Source organism: Acromyrmex echinatior, chromosome 7 (assembly GCF_024713525.1).
Source record: "Acromyrmex echinatior isolate Ae372 chromosome 7, ASM2471352v2, whole genome shotgun sequence".
Classification (NCBI taxonomy): Eukaryota; Metazoa; Arthropoda; class Insecta; order Hymenoptera; family Formicidae; genus Acromyrmex; species Acromyrmex echinatior.
The window spans coordinates 15047645-15061767 of NC_141858.1; the positions used below are offsets into that span (position 1 = coordinate 15047645).

General features: G+C 29.0%; 2 protein-coding genes across 2 annotated transcripts in view; one reads left to right on the forward strand and one right to left on the reverse strand.

Moving 5' to 3' along the window:
• Positions 1-14123, reverse strand: part of pyd (zonula occludens-like protein polychaetoid) — a 198821-nt gene that overhangs the window by 100121 nt on the left and 84577 nt on the right. The window lies entirely within an intron of this gene.
• LOC105154222 (sodium channel protein 60E) overlaps positions 1-14123 on the forward strand; it is a 101152-nt gene that overhangs the window by 48654 nt on the left and 38375 nt on the right. The window contains exons 2-3 of the mRNA XM_087407890.1: positions 9244-9452; positions 10324-10544. Coding sequence (XP_087264016.1) covers positions 9244-9452; positions 10324-10544 — 430 coding nt within the window. The remainder of the gene's footprint in view (positions 1-9243; positions 9453-10323; positions 10545-14123) is intronic.

Genomic DNA, 14123 nt, shown 5'->3' on the forward strand with positions numbered 1-14123 from the left:
CAGCAAATTAGATAATAAAATGTGGTCAATTGTTGGTTGCGTTAGTCTATCCACAATGTTAGAACAAAATTTTGATAGGCTAACACAACCAAAAATTGATTGCTGCAACCAATTAAAAATGCTACACCATATTCAGCCAATCTTTTCTTTCAGTGTACTATGTAACAATACCCCCATTTTAAATCAATTAAGTATTTAAAATTGAAATCTTTATTTTCTATAATACATCTATTTTTTATATTTTTTCTTTGATAAAATAAAGTGTTTAATCTCTGATAAAAAATTGGATGAATCCACGTAAAATCATATACTGGATTTGTGGAAGAGATTTACATTCGCAGAACGAGCTAGCATCGTTCTGACGGCACGATAAGCGCGGTTGCTTCGTTTTGACGATGACCTGAGAACGTTTCGCGATTTTTCGTATACTGCGATGGCAAACTCTCTTTTTTTCTTTTGTCAGAATTTTTAATCTCAACGGGATACGTGGCTAGGGCTGCAAAAAGTTCAGTACGAATAGCTCTGATAACGGCATTTTTTCCGCTGGACTTGCGAACGAGTCGTGGTGATATTTTTATGAGTAGTTCGTTCTGAATTGAATTTGTCTGTTCTTTCGCATTTAAGGAGAGATGTTTGCAAATGAGGATAATTTAATGATTTGATGTATTAAATTTCAGTATTGATAATTCAGACATATTAAAAAAAAATTGTTCATACATAATTATGTATAATTTTATATATAATTACATAGCAATAATTTTTTTTACATTTCTCCAAACTTGATTTTTTCTAAAACGAACAATGCGAAAATTATTCCTTTAATTATTTTTTATATTATCGCATTATTATTGTTATTATATTTATTACACTAAAAAGCGAAGGATGTATAAACATGTATGGACATATTTCATATATAATTATACATGTTTATGAATATTTATGTTTATGCAAGTTTATACATATTTATACATATTTATGCATGAAAAATTTTTTGCTGGATTATTACGTTATACACACTTTACTGTCTATCTATTTCTCCATTCTATCTCTTTCATTTCCTATTCTTTATTCTAAATGCTTTTTTTCGTCTCGTTTTCTTTCTTTCCTCTCTTTTATTTAATTCAATATCTTCATCCTTCCATAACTGCTTTAATATTCTCTATTCTTTATTTCTTGATATTTTTTTCCTTTACATAATACAAGTATATTATACAATCTCTACCTTCTTCACAAAATATTATACACTTCTATTAGCTTTCTTCTACTCAGTATTTGTTTGTCCTTCTATAGTTTTGCACCTTGTTATTCTCTAAAAGTTAACCAGTGTATTATTAATGAAAAACAATAAATAATTTCTTATAACAGTTATAAGCAGAGTTAGGGAGTAATGCGTTACTTATAAAATGCAGATGTATATTAACTTAATAAATACTATATAAATTCATACCAGTATATCTTATTAAATGATCATTACCCTTCGCTAGCTAATAAATGTGAACGTCATATACATGTTATAACGTCATATACAAAGTTATGCTTTATTCTATCCGACCTGGTCTTTCGTTTCTCCGAAGAGAATTATTGACGTCTTCCAGCCACGAAGTCATCGAAACCGACTTGATCGTGCCCAGTGATGCATTTCCGGTGGAAACGCATAGATTATTTATCTAGAACAAGTGCTAAGCGACACTTCGTGCTCGACGTTGACCTGGTTATTTGACTGGTCACCCGGTTGGCTGGTACACGTGTTGCTCATACGGACCAGTCAGGAAGCAAATCGATATTAGTCGATATAGCACGCGAACATGCCGGTTCCTGGTGGCGATGATGGCAGTGCCGCTAATTCATATCCGGAATCAGCAAATATAGATTTAAAAAGAAAGAAAGAAGAGGAATCGAAGGTATAGAAAAGAGAAAACGAACAACGTAAAATTCTAAAAATTGTCTAGCACGAATTCGAATTCGGTTGCAAAATCAATATCAGATCCGAGAGAAAGCTATCCTAGATGGCATTAAACGAGGACATAGATGGATAGAATGCGAATGAAAGATTGAAAGAGAAGGGCATGCGGAAATCACTTTTCCGCCGGTGCTTCGCGCGTGTTATTTGCACATTTTAATTATTATTGATGAAGTTAATCGAGAACAAATTTGCCATCCTCTGTTAATCTATGTAGATCTCTGCCATCCTATGTAGATACATAGAATATCCCAGAATTATTAATCTTAATTTTAAAAATAAATTTATACATCGAGTTTATACATATACATATAGTGTAAGATGTAGTACTAATATCAGTAAATAAACATGTAAAAATAAAGATCAGTATTTTTAATTTATTATAAATTTAATAAGTAGAATATCAATCGAATTTAATAGATAGAATATTATTCAATAATATCCAAAAATAAATATTACATATATGAATAATATTTAATAAGATAACTGTTTTGTCTTATTTGTCTGTACATTTTATTGTTCTACTCGAAAAGATCAGTTTAGCTGAAATTTAAAAATTTAGCTAGATATATAATTAAAAATCAAAATAATTCTTTTTGGATAATTAAAATAATAATTGTTATTTAAATCGAATGGACAGAGACGCTCGCGCATAGAGTATGAGAGATTCAGGTTCGATTTTCGATGATCGAAATAATACTTTTTACAATAAAATTCTTTATAGATCTTAAGATATAAACATCAATATTATTAAAATTGCTTGTCAATTTAATAGTGCGATATTACTACTCCGGTTTAGGAGTATATTTCACAAAACCGATAAATTTGTTGACGCACAGTTAGTTTAAACTATTACTAAATTTGATATATTACTACCATAATTCGGCTTATAATTGCATTTCAAGACTGAAAATGATTTCGACGTAATTTACAGAATTGGATATGGATACAAAATATCGAAAATATAATTTAAGCATTAAGATCTAACTTAGATCATTGAAACTTTCGTTACTCACAATCAGTTGTGTATTTACATTTGTGGTCTTACACTTTGTATAAAATAATTGTGTAGAACGCTCAAACTAGTTGCTAGAATATTAAAATTTTTTGTAATACTGTTATCAACGCTTAAGTTTTATATGATGATTTCGTTCAATAAAATTATTTTCAGATCTATATTTCTAGCTAAATTTTTAGACATTTCAGCAAAACTATTCTTTTCGTGTATAGATTTATATTGCAGTATGAAAATGATCTGATATTTGCTGATGATTAAAAAGAAGAAGATTCGAAATATTACATCGTATGTACTTGACGATTTATGGCTCATGAATTAATACTTATAAAAATAAAAATAAAAATAAGGTAATAATAAAATATAAATTGTTATAACGACATGAATACAGCTCACAAATATTTGCTGTACATAGTTTCAGTTTCTGTCTTTTTGATATTTTTTCACAAACGTAGTATTTCACACAGCAAGAAATATAATGAAAATCGTATCGCGAATATTTAGCAAGGATCATGAAATTTATTTAAATGCAATTTGGGCAAGGATGTTGCGCCTAATCTAATAGATTCCTGAACTTGCTGATTAACAACATTTGATCTCTCTAAACTGTGCTCGCGGCGGATCGGTAATTTGACCACAGTTTATGCTAAATACACATAGACACCGCGATGCGTATGGTGTAACCGTCACAAATGTACATATGTAATGCATTCGAGCGATGCATATAAATTCGCTATAATACCACGAAGCAAAACGCGCAGATTGATAAAATAAAAGTGCAAATAAAAATAGCGCGTTGTCGTTGTAGATGCGAGTAATAATATCTATTAATTATAATTGACAATTGAGAGTTTCTGTGCCATCTAGGAACAAAAATATTTGTGTTTTCAATTTCTTATTTAATACCAATATTGTCAATGCTACAGAAACAATCGTATGATTTATTTTTAAAATGAATTTCACTATAAAATGGCAAAACAAAGATAGAAAAATCAATCGTAATTATTTAAAAAAATGTTTCAAACAAATATTTAAAATGTCTGTTTCAATCTAGGAAAGATTTATAAAAAGTGACCTTTTTAATTAAACGAGTAAAACGTTTCTAAAATTGATTATTAAAAGTTCATAATTTATTAGATATATATATATATTAGATAAAGTTCATAATTTATCAGATATAACTATTTCATATCAAATATCAAATTACATTGATACTCTGAAATATGAATGTCTTGTTTGTAAAACAAGAATTTTATTTTTCATCGCTTCTATATACGTAACTGTATGCAAAAAATATTCATACACACAGGGGAGATTTTTTATTAAAAAAGTTTTATTTGTAGAAATAAGCATCAATTAGTTAAAATAAATATTGATTTATTTACAATAAATACGTTCTGTTCTAATATAAATATAAACTAAAGAGCTTCAAAGTAATTGTGCAGTTCATGATCTTAGAAAATTACTAATTAATATTTATTTTCTAAAAATAAGTTTTTTTAAGATAAGATTTATATATTAAACATATCTCCCTGTACAAATACTTTTTGAGCTTGTAGGTCTGTTTTTTGTAGTGTATGTATACTCGTACTTAAAATAAAATAGATATTTTTAAAGTTTGATAAAAGGGAGACAGAAAGTTTTAGTACAGTTCAATGCATCAACAAAGAACAGCCTTGTCTATCGTTTTTCAGAAAATTTTTACATATGGTCGCGCAATTTGCGTGTTTATTTTCATGGATTTCTTTACTACGTATTTAAGTATCGATTAAATTTGTAATAAAATTTAAAAAATATAGGAGGCGAAGGTAAAATATACAATCGCCAATTTAATGATTTAACAATTTTATTATATATTTATTATATATTTGCAATGTGCAATTTACTGATATATATATAGATACCATAATATCACACATACATTATTAAATAATTTCAAATGTTCATATCATAGTTATACATTACCACCTACATGCTGAATTTTCTCTCTCGATGCTCTTTGAAGTCCATTGATAGAAATGCAAAAAAAAGTCAGAAGTTCGTGTAATACTTCATTTTGATCCATCAATTCTCATTAAAATCTTCGCTCGCGCACACATTTACGACGCGATATTCAATATTTCAATATTTGAGCGACGTTAAATGGATATACTCCATTTTAAGGAAAAGGTAAAAAGAAAATGTGTAATTGTGTTACACATTGCGTGCATCATGAATTTAATTTTAAAGCTATGTATACGAAATTGAAACTGCTTTCATATTAAAAGAATAGTAATAATTTGAAGTAACTTAAAATAATATATCACGTTTAAAATGATATATTGCGTTAATCTTCGTCATATTTTTCTAAATTTGATGCAAAGCAAATAAAATGAGAATTATGAATAAGAACACTAATTGTACGTAACATGAAAAATGAAAAGTTAAGATAGAATTCCACAGCACTATTTGCATAAGTATACTAAATAGCATAAGAAAACTCAGAATTGTCATCAACATTTTAATTTTTCGTTTGTTAATTTTGAATTATTTAAACTTGTTTACTGATCAAACTTGCAAACGTATTAAAAAACGACTAATAAATCAAATTGAGAGAGATTGACAAGTAATCCTGAGAAACTTTGACTTTGTTCTGTGAATAAACAATACAGATAGATTATGACAGAAATATAATTGACAATTGTTACATAAATAATATTTTGGACTAAAAGTATTCTCTTCACATCAACGCAACAAGCAATTCCAAATAATTTTGAAAATTGACTCTAATTTTGAATAAAAATAAACTGCATTGATTTTGCATATTACATGCCATGATACATCTTGTATAATCGATATTATCTCAAGTCTACTCTTTAATACTTTTACAGTGTAAATCTCACTCTGGAGTGAAGTCTCTCACTCTTACTCTTGATGATTGAAAATTGAGCTACTTTTTATCAAGATTGATTTAATTTTCACTCTTTAGAGTAAAATTCTATTTCATGAAAATTTTAAAGAATTTAGAGAGTACGAATTTATAGAGTACATATATATACATATATATCACCATAAATAATTAAAAACTTTTATATTAATTGTTCGTTACATTGAATTCTCAAGGCTCTCCAAAACATATTGATAGAAACGATCACACAACATTATAAGTATTCGACATTAATTCACGCTTTATTTTGCTTTATCAATTCTTGTCAGAGAATTTCGTCACTCCACACAAACACACTTGCACTCGCGACACGATATTTAACTTCAATTTAGAACTATACGAAATTAAGAATTCATTGAAATTATGCAAAAAAAAAAGATATATGAAATAAAGATATTGTAAAAGATCTGTATTACGAACAGTAATTATATGAACACTGAAACATCTTTGTCCAAAGTACAATCACTATAGCATACATCACTATAACAAATTGCTAAAAAGTTTATAACTGTTAACATTTGCATATTACTGTCTCTTGTATCCCGTCTTTATCCTCAATTAGTTCACTACTAAACTTGTTGACATTTAACAGAATTCTAACGAAAAAAGATTGTGAAAAGAGGGAATGACTTTGTCGTGGACACAAATAAAAATAACAAATTTGTAATTTATAATTAACGGTTGTTGTTGAAATGATATTTCAGACTGAAAGTATTTTTTTTAGCAAACAATACGAGAATTTGCGAACAATATGAGGATCGATTCTAATTTAGAATATAAAAACAAGTTTTTGTGCTTTTATTAAGAGGACAGACATATCTCCGACAGTCGATATTGCGTATACTGTAAGACAAATTTCAACTTAAGTTTATATGCTATTTCTATTTCTATTTCTATCAGATTACGTAGATTTAAAGCAATATCCTGATTGGCTTATCGACTTAAGTTTACATCTTACGCTTACTGTTACGGAATTTAGTCCTAAATGCGTATCGCGCAGTCATCTAAATCTTATTATTTAATAATACTTGATTATTATTTGTATTACCGAAAATAAACGATGCCCAATGATAATATTATGAAATAAATAAGTAATGAGATAATACATAGAAATTCTTAAATTACAAAAAATTTTCAGATTACACATATCCTAGTTTATACTCTCTAAATTTTCATCTCACTAAAGAATAAAATCTCTTTGAAATTGAAAATAGTCACTTTTTTTAAAGACTGGCTCAATTTTCACTCTTTAGAATAAGATTCCATCCTATAGAAAATATGTATACAAATATATTTAAAAAAATCAAATACTATTGATGTAATTTTTGATCAATTATAGTCAATAAACATCCTGTATATTGATTTATTTGAATTAGCTAGTGATGTGAGTATTGCTAAGACTGATATAACTACAGGATCGAAAGAGTTCACGAAAAAATCCTTAAATGTGTTTTCGATCGAAAATATTAAATCAATATTTTAATTTTGAAATTAAAAATCAAATATACATTTTAAAAAATGGTATTATTAACAGTATTATTTTAATTAAAAATACTCTTGTTAATTTATATTTACAACAACAGTGTTAATAAAACAAATAAAATATTTGATATAAGAATATTACCTATTTACTTTATTAATAGTATTATGAATTAATATTTTCAATTAAAATAATGCTGTTGATATGACATATCATTTTTTCAGTGTACATGGAGATATAGATCATATAAAAATTCATTTAATAAATTTGTTTATTTCGTGTCTGAAATAGAAATGCATCGATACAGAAGCGTCCTCAGATTTATGTTTCATCGAGGAAACGATTAACAAATCAACATTTTTGTACAGAAAATAATCGGGAATCTTGTCACTGGTTTTAAAACCATCCCACGAACCCATTCTCTGAATTGGTAGATATCCCGCCGTCGGTTATCTGAATGCTGAAGCGGCTTATTAATAATTACGCGTTGACCCACTGCCGCTTTTGGAGTCTGCGCTGTTTTAGCACGTTGCTTAAGCATCACGTTCAACGAATGAATCGTTGTTTTGCATCTCGTTGCGTTGAACATAGATAAAATATGAGGTTAATTATGCATTCCATAACAGAATTTAATTTTAATGATACAGTTGTTCGTTAGACAGCTTCAAAGTGCTAAAAAAATTCACCTGTGTGTGGGTTTTTATTTAAAAAAAATGAAATTAGCGATATTTAAATAGAAGATGTATCAAAAAAGATAATTATTTACAAAATATATATTTATAAAATATATTTATAAAATATATTTATATATTTATAAAATATTTTTTATATGAACGTAAAATAATCTTTTTTTTGATGAATTAAAATCTAATCATGGAGTTATTAAACAATAACAACGAAAAAATTCTAGCAAATACAACTTTAAGAATTTTTATTATTTAGTAAACATCAATTTATTTAATATATATAAAATAAAAGAATGCATGAAATGCAACGTGAAACGCTCCATAAATCAACTATTTTTGTCAAATTAAAGAATGTGTAACGTTAAAACATGATCGGAAATTTTTATTACAAATGAGGAAGAAACTTTTACTAAAAAGTCTATTTAAGTACACTGAAGGAACTGTTTTTGAATAAATATGATTTTTATTTAATATAAAAACGAGTTAGATCTGATTGTAACAAGACATTATGGTATTCAATAAAAAATTATCTTAAAAATTGTTTCTTGATGGATTAGTTTTCTTTCTTGGCGGATTAACTTGACTTCTGTTATATCTGCTTCAACAACCTTGAAAACTTCTCCAAAATTTTCTTTTAAGTTTTTGTATTTATATTGTTTATTGGAAAAAGTCTCTAAATATCTATTTCTTCAATTAATTTCTTAAAAATCATTATTTCTATGTTTTTTCTTATTAAGTCATTTAAAAAATATCCGCGGTTTTTTGTTCAATTTTTGAATGAAAAAACCGCGGATACTTTTTAAATGACTCAATATTAGATATTTTTTAATTTATAGAAACTGTTATATACGTTTACTGAGATATTAGCAAGTGAATGTTCAGATTGAAGAAATTTTTATTGCGACTTGTTGACGCCTTCTCATTTTCCTTTGATATAAATTTAATTGGATACATATTAATTGGATACACATGACAAAGAACAATTTTTATTGTTGACAACAAAAACAAAGAAATATCAAGAAACTTTTGGCAGCAACCGGAAACTTTTTCAAAAAATATAGAGCAACAAAAAGTCTCATTATTGCTGCAGTATAGGAATATAATTTTAGATCTCCATCCCTGTGGATTCAAATTTTTAAACCCATCGATAAGATCTTATTTATTCTTATGTTTCAGACGTTCTGCGTGGTATCCAAGAGGTTTCGCAAAAATTACATTCATAGGTTTACGGCGACCAACAGTTGGTTTATATTCTCCCCATGGAATCCTATACGGCGGTGCTGTATCTTCCTAAGTACGAATCAGTACTTCGATTACGTGGTCATGGCTACTATCCTTCTTAACTGCGTCTTCCTAGCCATGACCGAAACCTTTGACGATGCCGAGTAAGTATAAATTAGTATCTCATGTTTATATAGTAACAGTTGATCTCACAAGGGAACGTTTCAAATTACAAAAGTGGTATCAAGAAGCTACCATCGGACGATCACGTTTGAAATAGATATTCTAAATAGTCAAATCTTGAGATCCTGTAGATTCTGTATCCGATTTAATATGAAACATATTTAGCCATTTTAACTTTGATACAAAATATTTTGAAAACAATCCAACATCTCGAGAGCAATATATTTCTGGAAAAAATGTTTCAAATAAAAAGTTGTAGGTTGAAGTGAGTCATCAGGTGTGAGCTACTTAGATTTTGGATTTAGGGCCCGTTTTGGGCCCAATAAGGCCGAGGTTTTTTTCTAAAATCTAAGTAGCTCATCTAATGACCTTCTTCAAACTCTAACTTTTATTTAAAACGTTTTTTCCAGAAATATATTGCTCTCGAGATATTTTATCTCAAAGTTAAAATGATCAAATATGTTTCGTACCAAATAGAGTGCAGAATCTACAAGATTTAACTATTTAGAATATCTATTTCAAACGTGATCTTTTGACTGGTAGCTTTAATTTTTTGATATCGCTTTTGCAATTTGGAACGTTCCCTTGTCAGTAATAAATGACTATTGAAACTCTGTACTTATTTGTGTTGCCGTTATAAAGATTATGAATATGTTTTACAATATCATTAAATGTAACATTTTTTATATTTAAAACAAAATTTGAAACGATCTAAATACGAACAAACACTTATATTTCTTGGAAATCATAAAACTGTTAAATAATATTTTGATTTTTTTGTAAATATATCAGTTTTCGATAACGAACGTTGGCGGATAGTTGATCTGATGTCCGATGTTTCTCATGTTACAGATTAATCTTCCTAGCCATATATACGGCGGAAATGGTGATAAAATCAATCGCGAAGGGATTTATACTGAACAAGTACACTTATCTGCGGAATCCCTGGAATTGGTTGGACTTCGTTGTAATTACCAGTGGATACGCCACTATTGGGATGGCAGTCGGAAATCTGGCCGGTCTCAGGACGTTCAGGGTGTTGAGAGCACTTAAGACTGTATCCATTATGCCAGGTAATACAGCGAGTTTCTGAGACATGTATTTCCCTGCGTTTGATTCAACGAGAAATACCTAAAGTACCAAATAGACTTTCTCGCCTCAAATAGAAAAACGATGATTATTCATTCTTTTCATAACTTAATGGAAAAAAAAAAGAAACAGTTAGTCTTAAAAAAAAATTAGCTTTACAATTTCAGTGATCATTTTATTTCATTAAGTAAAAATAATAAACAGCGAGTTTATATAACTGAGATCAAAAGATGTATTTAAAATTTACATAGATGTATAATTAGATATCAAAATCTAATTAGATATCAATAGATCTCGACCGTGTACGTATTTGGCACTCTTTTACTTATTGTATTTATTCATATAACAGTCTAGTTTAATTTATTATTGAAAAAAACAGGGATTGTTTCTCTTTTCCTGAGATAAAATGTACATTTATGACTATTGCGATGAAACAACTGAATGTGAACGTGTGTCGATACGTATTGATTACAGATGACAAAAATTTAGCATTTTATATACTATAGCGATTAAATGCGCACTAATCGATGTCAGTAGACATGCATTAATCAGCGGCAGATAAACTGAACCGTTTCTCGTATTAATTGTGACTTTAAATCAAGACCGCATTTATATACTTTTCGCTGAAATCAGTATAAATGGTTGCTCCGAATAATTAAAAATCGCTTGCTTTCGCGCTCCACGTAAGCACATCGTGATTTATCGCGTTAATCCATTCGCATGACAAAAACTGAATAACAATCAAGTATAGCGGGATTCATAATACATTGCATTGATAACCTAGATATTTGTACATTTTTTTATGCATTATTATTATCTTTATAACATTATTATAGTATTAATAACTTGATTGAAATTACAATATTCGACATCAGAATTCATCGCGATGTTCCACATACATAATTAAACGTTCGTGGCACGTACGGCTTTTTTTGCGGCCATTTATGATTGCGTATTAATATATGCATGAGGACGTTTAGCGGTTCCACTCGCGAATCGCTCTCGTAATCGTTTCCCTTGCAATCTCTTGCAATATTCAACACTGATCTGCACTCGGTGTGGGACAGGTTTGTAAATTTGCGATAGCGTGTTAAAGGGAATTGCCCGAGCTTACTTCGTGTCACATTGCGATTCGGATAGAGAGAAGAACTTGCATCATTTGATTTATCAGCCCAAAAAATTTATAGAAATTATGAATGATCAAGCTCATGAAAAAATGTTTATTTATCTTGTTTATATTTCCCCGACATTTTCCCAAAACCTTTTAAGAAAATTAAGTTGGTGAGTAAATTTTTCTTATCTTCTATTTTGTTGTCTGGCAAGTTTTTAGCATTATTAATTGCTATTTCCTTCTACTGAAGGAATAGAAAGTGACATATCTCAGAAAATTTTTTGTAGTTAATTCATCATTATTCTGACCAGTTTGTAAATACAATCTCTTTTACTAAAAATAACCATGTGAGATAGGTTGTCCAAAATGACTCGGGATTGTGTGATAATCAATTTCATAATACCAAGGATAATATTAAAATAATATTTAAAAAATGTTATATACAATATTTTCGAAATATTATAATATTATTTCTTTTTTTATAATTTTCATATATCATTCCATATTTTGCGCTTATAGAGCATTATTTCCTAAAATATAGAATTGACATTAAAATAAAAAGCTGAATTTTTGTATTTCTTATTCATAAAAAATATTTTACTGCCAATCCTGGAACGTGTGACAGTCAACCCTAAATATCGATCTAATTGACATTTTTGCAGCTTCAAATAAAATTAAATAACTTATTTGTACAATGATGTGTGTTCAAGTTTTTTTTTAATACCTAAGGGATATAGATATATTATAACTTAAATAGTATTTCAAAATTTTACATTCACTTTTTTTTTAATTATTATTCAAAAACTGTGAAAACCGATTCTGATCTTCCCTAAAGATCATTTTCAGAAGACTAATTTGAGAAAGAGATAAAATCTTTCGAGCTGTTAATATTTTTGTTTGCATAAAATAGAAAATTTTACAATACATTTTTAGCTATAAGCCGGCAGGTCACAAAAATCCACAATTGTGCCATAGGTTGTGCATTGTTGCTCCAAATAATTTTATTTAAATCAATCTTTATACATATATTTTTTTAATTCTTTCGCCTTTTATTACTTCATCAACATCATTATATGTTTTAATGGTGTCAAAAATCGTATGTTTAGATTATTAGCCGTTCTATATTTATTTGCGGGAAATAAAAGTTATGAATAAAAATTATCTTGTAAAAGACGTGCAAAACGAAACGACAACATTGATCAGACGCGCATGTCGAGCGGTTTTAGACCGAACATGTTGAAATTTCAACGCGAAATAACAAAGCAAAAGACACGAAAACTAACAGGTTTGCCAGAGCAGTCTAAAGTTAGTTAAATTAAAAAAACCAAAAGGTATAGTAGGAAATTATAAACGGCTGTCCGTCTCTGGCGACTCGAATGAAAACCACAAAGCGACTAAGGTTCGGGGATGGCGGAAGAAGATTTAAGTCATCTCTTGTTCACGGAAAAGAGATGGCGGGGTCGATGTGGTATATATACGAACGGCGAACTTTGACCGAAGTTCGCATGAACAGGGAATTCGAATACAGCGAATGTCATCTCTGTTCTGTGAACAGAGAACAGGGAGATTATTCCAGATGTTATCGAAACCGTTCCGTTTCGCATCTATCGTACGTTCGATGAAAAGGATCGTGATTTATCTCGACGGTCTGTGATATCGATTTCAAATGCCGCGTGTACAAATCCAAAAAGTACGCGAATGTATACAGCTATTCATCGAACGTGATTTATTGATTTGATCGCAAAGTCTTTTCCCCATATGTTCTAATATTAAAGTCAAATAAAAAAATAAATAAGAAATATTCGTAATATTTGCGAACGTACATGACTGAATGCTATAAATTGAAGATCTTCGATCTCTAACAATAAGTTTCTCTTAGTAATCCTGAAAAGTCAAACAATGAATTGGGTATCGAGCGCATACGACCCAGTAGAAGATCGAAGCATATTCGTAACATAATATTTTTAAGAACAGATGGAAGTCGTGAGGCAATTCATGCTTTGTGGGATTCCTAAAGGCTGATGAATACCTCTCTAAAGATACGCTATAATGAATATCGCATCTTTGCTAGTAGGTTAATAAGATGTTTCTCGAGTAAAGTTGCCGCGGTCTCAAAAAAATCGACTGCGACTTACCCACTGAAGCTTAATCAGGAGACGTGATAGCGTCTCTCGTCAAGTATATTTTTGAAAAGTTTACATTAATAACATCTTTTTATCATGAAAGGAACACTACCATGTCATGAAAGAGATGCTACAGCATATTATTTACAGAAAGGATGCTTATGTAATAAAAAATTATTTTGTTTAAATAAATTGATATTATAAAAAAAAATGGATGTATTGTATTAGGGAAGAATGTAGATTTTTTTTTACAATTAAAATGAAACAATGATCATGTTCGTAAGTATACTTGATGCATAGATATAAATATATGCATGCATTTTTCTGTC